At 38.5% G+C, this 15,520-nt stretch overlaps 1 protein-coding gene across 1 annotated transcript in view; it reads left to right on the top strand.

Annotated features, from left to right (window-relative positions):
- The window catches only part of LOC149435291 (KH domain-containing, RNA-binding, signal transduction-associated protein 2-like), a 136,576-nt gene that overhangs the window by 70,408 nt on the left and 50,648 nt on the right, over nt 1–15,520 (top strand). The window contains exon 5 of the mRNA XM_089662825.1: nt 10,254–10,336. Within this exon, the coding sequence (XP_089518951.1) occupies nt 10,254–10,336 (83 nt within the window). The remainder of the gene's footprint in view (nt 1–10,253; nt 10,337–15,520) is intronic.

Below are 15,520 nucleotides of genomic sequence, written 5' to 3'. Positions count from 1 at the left end.
AATGAATTGCGTAGTGGTAAAATTTGAAATTAGGCAGGCCTAACCCTCCTTTCCATTTAGGTTTGCTTAAGAGATTAAGATTAATATGAGGTCTTCGTCCCATCTAAATAAAAGTTCTGAGTATGGCGTATGGCGTGCAGTTATCTAAAAAAACTAGAGTCTTTTTTATTTTTATCACAAAAAATTAAAAACCCAGTATTGATCAAATACCATCAAAATAAAGCTCTATTTGTGAGAAAAAAGGACATAAACTTTGTTTAGATACAGCATTGCATAACCAGGTAATTACCGGTTGAAATAGTGCAGTGGCAAATAGCAAAACAATGGCCTGGTCAGGAAAGGGGGAAAACCTTCCAGGGCTGAAGTGGTTAAGCAGAAAAAAGTTGAAAGCACTGGGCCATTGATAGTTTCCTTTTGGCTTATCTGAAAATCTCTACAATTAATACACTAACAAAAATATGAAACGAAAGAGAAAAAGTAAAAATGTTAAAGTCATATAAAAATAAATTAAGATGAACACTGAACTAATAATAATGTGCTTATTTAAAAAAGCATACCTTCCCTTTAGCCAAACTTTATACAGAATTATTTACACATGTTCTATACACTTTTTTCCCTATGTGACCTAAGGTTCTAAGTATGGATTTACTGGGGTCACTAGCTTCAGCCTAGTGATGGCCAGCACAAGTGCAAGTTTGGCAGATATTCAAAATTGCTTACAGTATTTTTGATGTGGAATTACCAGCAGACATATTGGTTACTGATTTTACAGCTCTTGTAAGCTTTACAGCAAAGGCTGGATTGCAGGCAGTGGGGGACTATTACAGTGCATGATAGAAGGAAATTTGCACAAAAAAAAATTAAAAACAGTATTCCTGTTATGATTTTGTATCTAGAATATCCATATGCAGCTATAAATAGATAAATCACATATGCCAGTTATTTATGTGGTGTCAACATCAATGGCATCAGCACTAAGTTTTGGAACAAAATAGCTAGCTTTAATTTGATTTTGAGACAGATATCCCCAATTAAGGAAATCTGTTTATTCATTTAAATGCTCTCATCAAATTCTATTCAAGAACCAACATCTTTAAGTGTCAATAATTTCCTCTTTCATCAATATGAAAATAATTTTCATCTACTAAATGAATACTAATTGAATCTGGCATAACAGTTCAGCCTTCAAAACGGAGATTGGGGAAATTAAATGATTAAGAAACAAGAAAACAAAACACTATGAAGAGCAGATATTTAATATAATGTACTTCTAAGTGACTGGAATATTTAATGCCTGTTTAGGCAATTATGTGCTTGGTTCTTAAAAGACAATGATCTCCAAATAAGCCAAATTGCAGAGTGCAACACAATATGACACATGGGTAATACATTGTGTAGGTTTGTATTGCATTATGGGAATAATAATAGATGGTGCAAAGAATGAACATATACATATTTTTATGTGTGCAAACAACAGTAGTAGTCTTTTTGCAAACATACAGTAGATAAACAAATTGTCTACATTTTACCCTATAGGTTTGCATAGACATTATAAATAAATTGGAAATTCTTGTACAGACTGTAAATTTTAGTTAATATTTGATGATACATATAATGCAGTTAGCAATAGTCATTGTATGTATTCCTAGAAACAGCTACATTTTGGTTGTCAAGTAATTTTTTCTATATCTATGAATTTATTCTTTATTCTTTTCTTGGCTGTCTTTAAGGTGGCATTCTGACCACCACTGTACAGGTTTCATTCTTCCCATTGACCACGGATGTAAGGGGCATGTTTCCCACAAATCCAAAAAATACTTTAAGCAGGGGTTTCTCAAGACCTCTTTTAGTGGTTCCTTTGGGTGAAAATGGCTGCTCTAGCAGGGTATAGATGTATTTGATTTATTTTTTAGATTATATCTTATATCTTGAAAAAGAACCTTTGGAGTGTGTATAATGTGTGCACAATATCACAGCAAAATAAATTTTCTGGATAATAAATGATATAAAATATGGAGCTGTTTAGATCACTAAATATTGCTGAAATGCAAGTCAACAACTACAGCTCTGATGGTGCATATAGCACACTGGATTAGTTTGTCTTTGGATGCCAAGAAGTACTCTGGGATTTATTGGTTCTCTAAATAACTTTGGCTGTTTGAAAGAAATTTTAGCTTACTCAAAAATCAACTTATGCAAACTGCTAAAGAGCATAACCATTAAGTCCAAAAACTAGGCAAATATATGTATACTTTTATTCCAGCTGTGTCTTCTTTCCAAATTGTTAAAAATGTTCTAAAATACTGTCAGTAGAGCAGTCCGTTATCTATCTTTATATTATCTCCTCACAATCCCCTGCACAGCAGAAATCTTACTGAAAATGGAAAGTTATGCACTGTAAGCAAATCATGTTCTAAGAGTTTGAAAATTATGAAATGGCATTTAAAGTCTATGTTCAAGCAAAGTTTCTGAATCCAACATCATTTATCTCTCCTTTTAACCAACTTTAAACACATTAAAATGGTGTACCTGGAATCATGCATATTAAAATGGTAAGGTATGATAGTCATGGAAATATCCAATTATGAAATCTTATTTTGTCTCTAAAACATACAGTATATTTCTATATAAATGGCTTAAGTTAACCAATAAAGGGTATCACTTAAACTTCACACTTTATACATTGATTACATTGATGTTTAACAGTATACAATTCCTTAGGTTGAACTTAGCTTGAAGTGCTATAGGTGTCTAGAAGTGGCTTTAATTTTTGCCTGCCTAGCAGGTATCTCAATAATGTTTTCAGCATGCATATATGATCTTATGTTCAAGCTATGTTGCTGTAAGATGCCACCAAGTGATCTATTTAAAAACTAGAAAAGCTACAATTTCTGGGGAAATTGTGTGAAGTGTTCTTGCCTCCACCAGTAGTCTACAACTGGAGTGGGCGGAGTGACTGGGTGGAGTGGTTTGATTTTCAGCTCACAATCTAGCTTTTGTCAGCTCCCACTCTAGTTTTGAACATTTCGCCATTCATTCCTATGGGACCAATTTCACCACAAAAACGTTGATATTTCATGAACCATTCGGCGAAACGTTCCACAAAGTAATAGCACACCAATTGGGAACAATCCGCATGTTTCGGTATATTACTGTATATGTAGTGTAAAAACTGTGGGAGGAGTTAGGGTGGTAAATTTGGCTATAATAATAAGAATATATATGTGAGATAACAGTAAGTGGTCTTGCCATGCAAGAATACTTAATAAAAGTTAGAAATAAGGTTCCTATGCCTGTGTTTTCAAAGTATTGACCAGTCAATTTTTTCCTAATTTCTATTCCCAAAAACTGAAATAATGGAGGTGATTTAACAAATGAGTTGAACATGTTCACTTCGCAAGGTAATTTTCACTTTTAAAGAGAATCTTCACTTAGATTTGGGAATGTAGTAAAAATTCACTTTAGAAAAAATACCATGTAAGGAATTACAATTGTAAAACTTTAGAATTAGAAACTGTAAGAATATGTGTGTGTAAAATAAAAAAAAACACAATTTTTGCTTGCATATGATTGAATTATTGAGGTCAACAAAGCTTCACCTTACTTACTAAGCTAAATGCAAATTTCCTTGAAAAGTGAAAATTAACTTTGCAACATGAACAGATGCCACTCTTTTAGTAATTAAACTTTTTTTTATTTCCTAGTTCCCAGACCCCACTGTCAAACTGACAAATTAGCCACAGAGTTATAGTTAAGTTTACTGACCCTGCTAAACATGGTCTGTGCATCAATGACCTCTTGTCCCAAAAGGGCAGAGAACCAATGAAATTGAAGCTACAATATCAGATTTGACCAGCAGATATTAACAAAAATTGGTAACAGCAGTTCATGGGTTTATAAAACCAAGAGGATGGGGTGAGATGCCACAATATTCCTGCACAGAAGGGTCTCAGAGACCAGATTTCTAGGAAATCCCAAATAATCACAGCATTCATGTCCATGTGCTTTGAAATCATTGATGCAACAAAAGCAGTTACTAATGTTTAATGTTTACATCCTTTCTGTCAGGTTTCCATTAACACTGGTATAAAAAATTTTCTTTGTCCGCACAAAATCAACAGGAAAAAAAATTGCTTTTTAGATTACATGGACTTAAAGTATACTACAAAGGTTTTGAAATATAATTTTCATCTGAAGCCCAGTGCAAATCAATAGGTTTGAATTTGTTAAGAATACGACATTTAACAGGATAACCAAGTGGATCAATACATGCAAGTTGTAACTACTGTAAACCAGAGTTGTAACAATCATCCCATGGGTTAACTTTATCCACTGAAAAAGTGGAAATTTGATATATTGTTCCTGCAGTTCCGATGTGACTTGTAAACTAATTTAAAGCTTACTGCATTCAGTGATATTCTGTATAGTTTTTATTTTGAAAATGATAGCAACAAGGTCATTATTCACAGAAAGTGTTTTAATAAAAAAACTCTTTGGAAGGAAAAGTAATGCCAAACAAATGTTGGCCTGTATCAGGAAATTATATGGCCTTGTTCAAATGGGTGTACTTACGCGTACAATCATCTCAGAACCATGTTTGCCCATGCAGGATGCACAGGTGTTCCATGCATCCACATGCAGACAGTCCCATTAATGTCAACTGGGAAGCAGCAGCTGCATAGACACAGCCAAGTACTATAATATGTGCAGATCCAGTTAAATTAATGTGTCAACAAATTCCTCACAGCATGTATGAAGTGCAGTTTTTAACACTTTGATAGTCTTCTGAGAATAGGCTATGTACTGTAATTGTTAGTTTGTACAGTTGCATGATTTTAGTGCAATAATGTTTTTTTGATAAGCAGAACACAATTAAGGGGGAAAGGTCTTATTGTGTACTTAGAATACATAGCAACTACATGGTTTTCAAGTTAGTGTACTGTAGTTAAATAAAAAAATGAAAGGAACACTTTGAAAACACATCAGATCTCAATGGTGAAAAATATTGTTCTGGATATCTATACTGATTTGGACTGGGTAGTGTGTTAGGAATGTAAGGATTCCCCATCGCTTCATGGAAATGAAAATTATCAACCTACAGAGGACTGAGTTCAAAGACACCCCGAAAATCAAAGCGAAAACATTATGCAGCAGGCTAGTCCATTTTACTGAAATTTAATTGCAACAACTCAAAATGGTATTTGTCGGTGCATGCTCCTAATGAGGCGATGGATGGTGTTCTGGGGTATTTCCTCCCAGATCTGCACCAGGGCATTGCTGAGTTCTTGGACAGTCTGAGATGCAACCTGGCAGCATCGGATGGACCAAAACATGATATCCCAGAGGTGTTCTACTGGATTTAGGTCAGGTGAGCGTTGGGGCCATTCAATGGTATCAATTTCTTCATCTTCCAAGAACTGCCTGCATACTCTCGCCACATGAGGCCGGGCATTGTCATGCATCAGGAGAAACCCAAGAACCAGTTCACCAGTGTAGGGTCTGACAATGGGTCCAAGAATTTCATCCCGATAACTAATGGCAGTCAGGGTGCCATTGTCTAGCCTGTAGAGGTCTGTGCATCCCTCCATGGATATGCCTCCCCTGACCATCATTGTCCCACCAGCAAAACGGTCATGCTAAACAATTTTTCAGACAGCATAACATTTCCATGGCTTCTCCAGACCCTTTCATATCTGTCATATGTGGGTGAACCTGCTCTCATCCGTGAAAAGCACAGGGCACCAGTGGCAGACCTGCCAATTCTGGTGTTCAACGGGAAATGCCAATCGAGCTCCATAATGCCGGGCAGTGAACACACGGCCCACTAGAGGATGTCAGGCCCTCAGGCCACCCTAATGAAGTCTGTTTCTGATTGTTTGGTCAGAGACATTCACACCAGTGGCCTGCTGGCAGTGTTTATCCTGGTCCTCCTTGCACAAAGGAGCAGATACTGGTTCTGCTGATGGGTTAAGTACCTTCTATGGCCCTTTCAAGCTCTCCTAGAGTACCTGCCTGTCTCCTTTAATCTCCTCCATGCCCTTGAGACTGTGCTGGGAGATACACCAAACCTTCTGACAATGGCAAGTAATGATGTGCCATCCTGGAGGAGTTGGACTGCCTGTGCAACCTCTGTAGGGTCCAGTTATTGCCTCATGCTAACAGTAGTGACATTGACCCTAGCCAAATGCAAAACTAGTGAAAAACAGTCAGAAAATATGAGTAGGTAAAACAATGTCAGTGGCCTCCACCTGTAAAACCATTCCTGTTTTGGGGGTGGTCTTATTGTTGCCCTTCTAGTGCACCTGTTGTTAATTTCATTAACACCAAAACAGTTGAAACTGATTAACAACCCCCTCTGCTACTTAACTGACCAGATCAATATCTCAGGAGTTTAATTGACTTGATGCTATACTCTGATTAAAAAATGTTCCTTTATTTTTTTTCAGAAGTGTATATACTGTACATATTGTACACAAGTTTGTGCATAACTTGGCTATTTTAAGGCAAGAACTTTAAAATATGTGTTATTTACTGACTAACTTGTTTCTTAATGATTTTTTTGATGTAATACAGCTTCTATGAATAAAACAAGATCTAGGAATGGAGGGAGCAAAGCTATCAATCATTCCCTTATTCTCTATGCTTAGATGTTCCACTACACTACATCTCTATTCCATGACTCATCTGCCAGAACTGGGGAACTATTTTCACCAGTTTTAGGATATTGCCACCCTTCTCATCTTATCTGCATCAACTATTCATACATATACTTGTTGACTACAACAGAGATCATTGGCCTAGTTGTGTGATATGTCAGTATGAGTGCTAGGATGGTCTGCTGCATTTATTCCAATTGTAATAAACCGACTGAAACAATTTACAATACTTTATTGACTTCTGTATATTTACTGAGTCATGGTGATGCCAACCAAACAACATTATTGTTTCAATAGGCTTAACAAAAAGTTAAATTCTACCACTGACGCTATGGGAGAGATTTACTAAAACTGGAGCACTCAGATTCTGGTGCAGCTGTGCATGGTAGCCAATCAACTTCAAACTTCCACTTGTTCAATTAAGCTTTGACAATAAACGCTCCCAGTTTTGGTAAATGTCCCCCATGTGTCAAAAAAAGAAAAGACGATTGTCAAAAATTGTATATGCATAGAGTGAGTATACAATATCCAAAGAATGTTTTTTGCAATAAAGTTTTATTCAATATATATAAGAGCACAATAACATAAGAATAACTTGTACAAATCTTCCATTACTCCAGTAGCTTTTATGGATTACAAATGAAAGTAAAATGTATTATATACCGTATAGAAGCATGCCATATCACATCAAGAGTAATACAGCAAGAGTATTTTATACATGTTTATTCCATTCTATAGCCAAAAGAATACTTGCAGGCACATAAGTAAAGTGATCATCAGTCATATACAAACTGATATTCCTAAACATACAGTACATACAGGAGGTTAGTAATCACAGTAGAGTAATAATAGAGAGGGAGCAGACCATGATGAAAAGAGAAAAGAGGTAGGAGAACCTAATGTTTTGGGGGTAACAAAAACTCATTCACAAGTACATACTTATTATCTACAGTAAATAAAGACACTATATATACAATGGCTGCAACTAACAGCTGCTCTGCCTGCGTGACAGTACTTCCGATTACAATTCTAGATTCCAGTGGTGACATCACTTCCCGTTCCACCAAGCTCCCAGAATGTGCCAACCACAGCATGGCTGGACCATTTGCAAACTGGTCTGTGATAGAGCAAGGCAGCATGGGGATAGGGCATTACCAGGTATTGCTAAACACAACATTTAACAAAAAAGGCTTGTAACATAGTGCAAATAATGCTAAGAAAAAACAATTCTGGAGAAGTGTCAGAGGGGTAGTTTAAAAAAAGGTAGCTTAATGAAGATTCACAATCTACAAAATAAACATGCACCTGTAAAATCTATGGCAATACTTTTTGCCTACTCATTTTCTGAGAATATTAGGCTTGTACTGCCATGGCCAGCTTAAAGACAGGGTAAGACTGAAACACTCATAGATGCCTCTTTCAAATTTACCCTGGATACCATGGCACTAGATAATGACTGCCATGAAAAGTCACCCTGCTATAGCCCTCACACTAATTATATTTTATCATATCTGCCTTGTTCACTCACCATCGACTTGCCCCTGCTCACTGAAACCAATTACAGGTAACCCAAAATACACTGTGACGTCATGTTCTTCATTCATCCATTTTGAGTATAATATATCTCATTTTTAAATCCAATAACATTCTTTCTGGAGTATCAGCCTAGACAGGTTCCATCATCTTGGATATTTGACTTCCTCAATTACAGTGAATTGAAATTGTGAACTGTTATGAGTGCAATCCTGAAATGGCATGTTACTGGTGAGTTTGGGTCACCCCTCTTCACTTCTGTGTTCACTAAATATTATACAAACCACACGCAAGGTTTGTCCAACATTTGCATGTCCATGGAGACACAAGAAGATGTGTCACATTTCTGGAAGAACAGTTCACAAAACAGTTCACATTTAACTGGATATTCTTCCCTGTTCTGGGGTGTGTGAAAAATGTGTTTACAATTACAAAATTGCATTGAACACAACTTCCACATGGGTACATATCCATTGGTGTCTGAGGTGTGTGTGTAACCTATTAGCACCTGAAACTGGTGGTTCAGTGTTCGAGCAACCTGCACGAACTACTCTGTTTCTAAGATTTCTCGATCTTGTATATGCAAACTGTGAAGTATATTTAAACATGTCTGTCAATTTTGGGTTGCTGCTTAGAACATGGCAGTGTGTCTTTATGATATGATGCACCTGAGGAGATTGAGAGGAAAATGGTAATACTGTTATTATATGCCTTAATGTTTCCTGCTACAACATTTGAAAACTGACTTCCTAGGTTGTTGGAATGCCTTCTCTAGTGATTTCTGTAGTACCTGTCTGTCATTACCTTGTGTAAAGTCTTGTGTGAAGTACTCTAGCTATTGCACCTGCCTGCTCACAGAGCATTGTATCTTTGGATGTAAATTTCCTGATTCTGATAATTTAGCAGTATGAGAACCCAGCATTCTAGATTTTTAGGTGGGAACTTTTTCTGTTCCACTCTGTTTGTTTTTTTTTCCCATGAAATCACCATTCTCCAGTGTCAAGAGAATGTCTAAAACGTTGGTAGCCCTATTGCTGTGTTCCAAAGTGAAGGAAATATTGGGGTGACATCCATTCAGTTATGCCATAAAATCTAGCAAATCTGCCTTTGTGCCATGCCAGTTGAGGAGAACTCATCAATGTACCTGAACCATGCAAGAACAAATCCCATGTACTATGAATTACCATATAAATATCTCTCCTTGAAATCTGACAAGAAATTAGCATAGCTAGGGACCACTTTGGACTTCATCACTGAGCCTTGACATACAAATTCCTTATTTTTTTTCTTAAAGTAATTTTTTTAATGAGAATAATCTCTAAAAGTTTGAGAGAAAAAATAAACTAGATTCTAGGGTAGAAACATGTCCTTTCACATGCCATCCCATTCTCGTGTGGAATAGATGTGTTTAAATACACACATCCATACTGCATATGAAACAGGTAGTGTGCCTATATGGCTGATTAAGAAATGCAATGGTGTCTATCAGAAATAAATGGATATCTCTCATCTTGGGATTCAGAATCTGAACTAAGAAATGGCTATTGACTGGAAGAGAGAATTGTTCCCAGCCACAGTGGGGCATCCTGGTGATTTTGCATGGTGCTTGTTGATCTTTGGAAGGCAGAAAAACAAGAGTTATTGGAAATGGAAGTGGAATCAATATTTTTGTGTATGTATGTAAAATACCTTGTTCTGAAACATGTAATAACCTCGTCTATCCTATTCTAGTGACAGCATCCTTCTATCCTATGCTAGTGATCCATCCTAAAATAGATGAGTGTTACAATGCATATTTAATATAGTAGTACACAAGTACAGACTCACAGGGGTTATTTACTAAAACTGCATGGTGCAAAATCTGGTGCAGTTCTGCCTAATAACCAATCATCTTCCAGGTTTTATTGTCAAAGCTTAATTCAACAACCTGACAAGGTACAAGCTGTTTGGCTACCATGCACAACTGCACCTAATTCTGGGTGCACATATTTTAGTAAATCTCTCCCATACTGTTATGTATTTATATTTATTGTGTTAATACTGCATTTTCATATTTATTTGCAGGGCTATGATGATGATTTTGGAGATGACTATGATGAATTAAGCTATGAGGATTATGACAGCAGCTATACAACACAACCACAAAGGTATGTTATTTGTCAAATACCTGGAATATACTGTACATAACCAACAACAATGTAAACCTAGTGGTACACATTCTACAAGGTATTTGAGATTCTAAAAGTGAGGGATAAAAACCAGACAAGTTTTATGAGACCTAGTGGACCTATCCAATGGTACAGGCACAGGTTTTTTAGTTCTTACATGTTCACAAACTGGTTCTCCAATACCCTTGCAAAGCACTTTTAAATGTAAAACTTGATGGCAATACTAAGCACCAGTTAATACTCACGTCTCATGTCCTAACAGCCATGAAATTTCCAAAACATGGTTTTCTAGTCCATTACACATTTCAGAGGTTAAATCCAGACTGCACTGGACTGGGTCACCCTCTTCTTACCTGAGTACTGTAATAGGCACCTTATTGACCTAAAGGTTGGCAGCACATCCTTCACCTAACTCAATGAACCAATCTTCACCCCCGGCCACTCCCACTGCCTCTCTCTTCGCATTACTTCTGTTTTACCTCTCTTTCATCCTTCTTATTTTCTCATGTTTACACTGCTGCAGTGATACAATGTAGAAGACCACAATCAAGCCATAGCTTGAATTTTTACTTGAACTACATTGTACTGTAATTTTATCATTTATACTGTACTCATGCAACTATTTAATTTCTGAAAACCTTTTCAATAACAAAAAAAAAAGATGGAACAGGAAGTTGGGGATAAACCTCTCTTTGCTGGAACTATAAAGGATGTAAGTGAATATAGTCACATCAAGATCTAAGGCTAAATAGGGCATAAGTGGTAGCTTCATGCAACATTAAGTAGCTCTGAGGAAAGGGACTCATCCCTGAAATGTGTCAGCCTCCTGACCACAATGACAGTTGGAACACCTTGCCCGTTGTTGCCGCCATCTCCATTATACAAAAGCTTTTTACACATGCTATGTCTGTGAGTATGTTTTTGTCTTTTACACCTTTGAATAAATCTTGGATAATGCACTAGGTGTGTGCGCCACCTGTGTGCTCTTTTAACATTGCTGTGTTGCTTTAATGGATTATATGGGTATATGCCAATCATGATTCATGCTATTTTGGATTTTCTTTATGCTTTCTTTTCTGTTTGCTTCATGCAGTACTGCTGTGCAGCTTCCATGAACTGTGTAATGAGAATTCACAATGACAATGCAAACTGGTGACATTTTGCTGAAATCATAATGACAGAAGATGCATTCTTTGAGACTTTGTTTATGACACTGCAGATTTAGTTGGAATACAATGGTTCAGCATTTAAGCTGTAGCGCTACTTCTAATCTAATAATCTTGAAATGCAAGCCTTTTTCATTTTAAAACTCAGCAGTACAATTTAATTTCTTTGTATAGTTACAGATTTATTTACAGTATAGTAATCAAGTGTGATGTAGTGCATGCTGTGTTTATCTGCAGTATTCCCTGGGTGCAGCAGCTCCTTCCAAGCATGCACAATTTTTGTTTGCTACCCACCATCCCTGAATTATATTTACCCTTATTCCTGCTGTGACACTAATACCATGAGTGTCTCTATGGTTAGGAAATAATGGCTGCTATGACTCCTGTATTAAGCAGCTGATTGCAGTATTATTTAAATCATCTTTCTTTATCTGAGATTTTGTTATTTACAAATATTTTTCTTATATTTTTTTTCAAGCTGTTTATTTGTTTCTTTTCTTAAGTTGCTTAAGTACGTGGAATACTTAAGCAACTTTAACAGCAATTGTGTAATATACTGACATTATTGCTTTTATTATTTCATTTGCATTCCTTTCTAGCTCATAAGCTGAAAGTTGTTAGCTTTCTTCTTTTTTTATGTTAGAGTTAAGTGCCAGTTCTCTTACCCAGAACACACAAAGGCAATAATTGATTAAAGGCTTAATAATATAGTGTATAATGCTAATTACAGTGTAGAACTGAAAGCCTAGGTTTCTCACCTCTTATCTGCAATGTGCATCAAAAGCACAGTTACCTAACACAAAGGAAGCTAATTCATGTGAGCTGGTTCAGTTCAGTACATTCTCTTGCTTTTCTAGGCTGCTATTCAGCAAAATCTTGAAACATTGCTTTAATAACAATCTCCACATCACTAGGGAATAAATATATTGAACGCTTTGCTTTTGTGATAGAATCACTATAATACAAAGTGAACCTCGGGTTTCTTGTTTTAGAAACTGATGTCATCACACAAAAGAACAATGTGATCAATGGCTACAACTTTTGATCGAGGGAGATAAATAGTGCTGATGTTGCTAGGTTATGTACATGGTATTTCATTGTGCTAAGTCACCTCTAAACCAGCATCCCCAAGGACTGTTATAGGTTAATAAAAGCTGTAACGAGCAAATAGGAAAGTCTATGTACTTAATTAGCCACTTCTCTCTGTTGTGGATAAAACAGAATTTAATGATGTTTCTGTTGACCTGTATCATTTTAGTTTATTTTTTTCACCAAGTAGAACCAGCTGGAATGTGGATATACAGTATGTTGGAAATATTGACATTTCAGCTGTTACATGCATATGGTTCATAATGTATTAATAATTTTGTTCTTATAATTATTATTTTCTTAGGCCAATTCATTATAGCAGAAAATGTATTTTATTTATTTATATATTTTATTTAAACTATCTGAGCCTTTGCACTTGTGCAGGCCCATGCTTCTTGCACGTTGTGCTTCTTGAGTTGAAACATAAACACACTTTCGACATTCTGAAGTGGGCACAAAGAAGGGGGAACAGATACTGAATGATTACATAGGTTTTCCAAGAAATCTCTGCATGTGAGATGCAGTGCTTCCAATGATTTATGTTCAATGTGTTTCATTAAAGTTTTGACAAGTACAAAGTAAGTAATGTAAATACATACATACATACATACGCATAAATATTGACCTTTTCTGAAAGAGTAACTCAACTTTCATGGGAAAACAAACTAGCAAACAATAAAACATAATGTAACATATACAATTGCTATGCAAGTCATATTATAATAGAATGTTAATAAAAATGACCTTTCCTTTAACATCTGCAGCACTGTAATTTTATGTAAAATGCATTGAAATATGGCAACATTGAGGCGTTCTGTACACAGATGTACTAAGATACCTGAACCCTGCCCCTCTCCACTCTGCAGCTGATCAACTTTACGACAGGATCCTTCCCCCGTCTTGCCCCGACCTGGCCATGACTGCCTATAACAACTTGCTGTCAACCGCCCTTAATTCACTAGCTCCTTTAACCACACGAAACATCAGACCTCGATCGCTCCAGCCCTGGCAGACTGATCACACCAAAACCCTCAAACGACGCAGTCATGCGCTGGAGCGACTATGGCGCAAAATCAGATCCCAACTAGCCTTCACCCGCTATAAATCTGCCTTCCACACCTACACCTCCTCCCTCCACGCTACCAAACATGCCTACTTCCTGACCCTCATCAAGACCCTCTCCACCAATCCTCGCCGGCTCTTCTCCACCTTCAATTCTCTACTCTCTCTGCCCCCACCTCCACCCAGCACCTCACTCACCGCCCTTGAGATTGCCAATCACTTCAAAAACAAGATTGACACAATTTGCAGGGGCATCGCCGCTGCTCAGACTTCCTCCCCACCCATCCCCTCTCACACAGTAACCCCCTCATCAGCCCTTTCCCTTGGCCTCACCACTGTTCAGACCCCCACCCCACCTAACATTCCTCACACTGAAGCCCCCTCAACACTCCACTCCTTCGACCTTAATACCATTGAGGAGGTCACCAAGGTCTTCTCTGAAGCCTGCCTTACCACCTGCCCCCTCGACCCTGTCCCTTCACAACTCCTACGACCTCCCTCCTCCTCCATCCTCCGCTCCCTCCCCCACATCTTTAATCTCTCCCTCTCTTTCGGCACATTCCCCTCCCCTCTGAAGCATGCGCACATCACTCCCATACTTAACAAGCCCTCCCTGGACCCCACTGTCCCCAACAATCTTAGACCCATCTCCCTGCTGCCATTTACATCCAAACTCCTCGAGCGCTTAGTCTACAATCGCCTAAGCTCCCACCTCAATGACAACAACCTCCTCAATCACCTACAGTATGGCTTCCGTCCCCTACACTCCACCAAAACTGTCTTACTCAAACTCTCCAACGACCTGCTAACCGCCAAAGCTAATGGCCACTACTCAGTGCTCCTACTCCTTGACCTCTCCACGGCTTTCGACACAGTCGACCACCCCCTCCTCCTCAAAAAACTACACTCCCTTGGCCTCAGAGATTCCGCTCTCTCCTGGCTCTCATCCTACCTATCACAACACTCCTTCAGCGTTACCTATAACACTACCACCTCCCCCTAACTACCCCTCTCTGTTGGGTTCCCTCAAGGCTCGGTCCTCGGGCCCCTTCTCTTCTCCATCTACACCTCCTCCCTTGGCCAACTCATACACTCTCACGGCTTCAACTACCACCTCTATGCCAACGACAAGCAAATTTATCTCTCGACCCCTCGCCTCACCCCTTCAGTCTCCACCCGAATCACAAGCCTACTGAACGACATATCAGATTGGATGTTGCTCCACTTCCTTAAAATGAACCTCTCCAAAACTGAGCTCCTAGTCTTCCCCCCAGCTCGAACACCACCCCCCACTGAGTTCTCCATCACGTCCAACAATGCCACCATCAGGCCCGCCCCGCAGGCCAGAGTACTTGGTGTCATTCTTGACTCCAATCTATCCTTCCAGCCCCAAGTCCAATCACTAACAAACTCATGCAGAGTCCACCTCCGCAACATCGCCAAAATACACACGTTCCTAACCCCAGAAACCACCAAGCAGCTCATCCACTCCCTCATCATATCACGACTCGATTACTGCAACTCCCTCCTCACTGGCCTGCCTCGCCACAGGCTATCCCCGCTTCAGTCGATCCTGAATATGGCAGCCAGACTCATCCACCTTACCAACCGCTCCGTTTCTGCCACCCCCCTCTGCCATTCCCTCCACTGGCTTCCGATTGCCCAACGGATCAAATTCAAAATCCTAACACTGATGTACAAAGCCTTCAATAATACTGCCCCAAACTACATCATCGACCTAATATCCAAGTACCACCCAAAACGCACTCTCCTCTCCTCACAAGACCTCCTTCTCTCTAGTTCCCTGGTCTCCTCCTCCCCTGCCACCTCCAGGACTTCTCTGGGG

Source organism: Staurois parvus, unplaced genomic scaffold, assembly GCF_062004578.1.
Source record: "Staurois parvus isolate SC_StPar_1 unplaced genomic scaffold, SC_StPar_1.0 ptg001562l, whole genome shotgun sequence".
Taxonomy (NCBI): domain Eukaryota; kingdom Metazoa; phylum Chordata; class Amphibia; order Anura; family Ranidae; genus Staurois; species Staurois parvus.
This window is presented reverse-complemented; position numbering and strand designations above follow the sequence as displayed.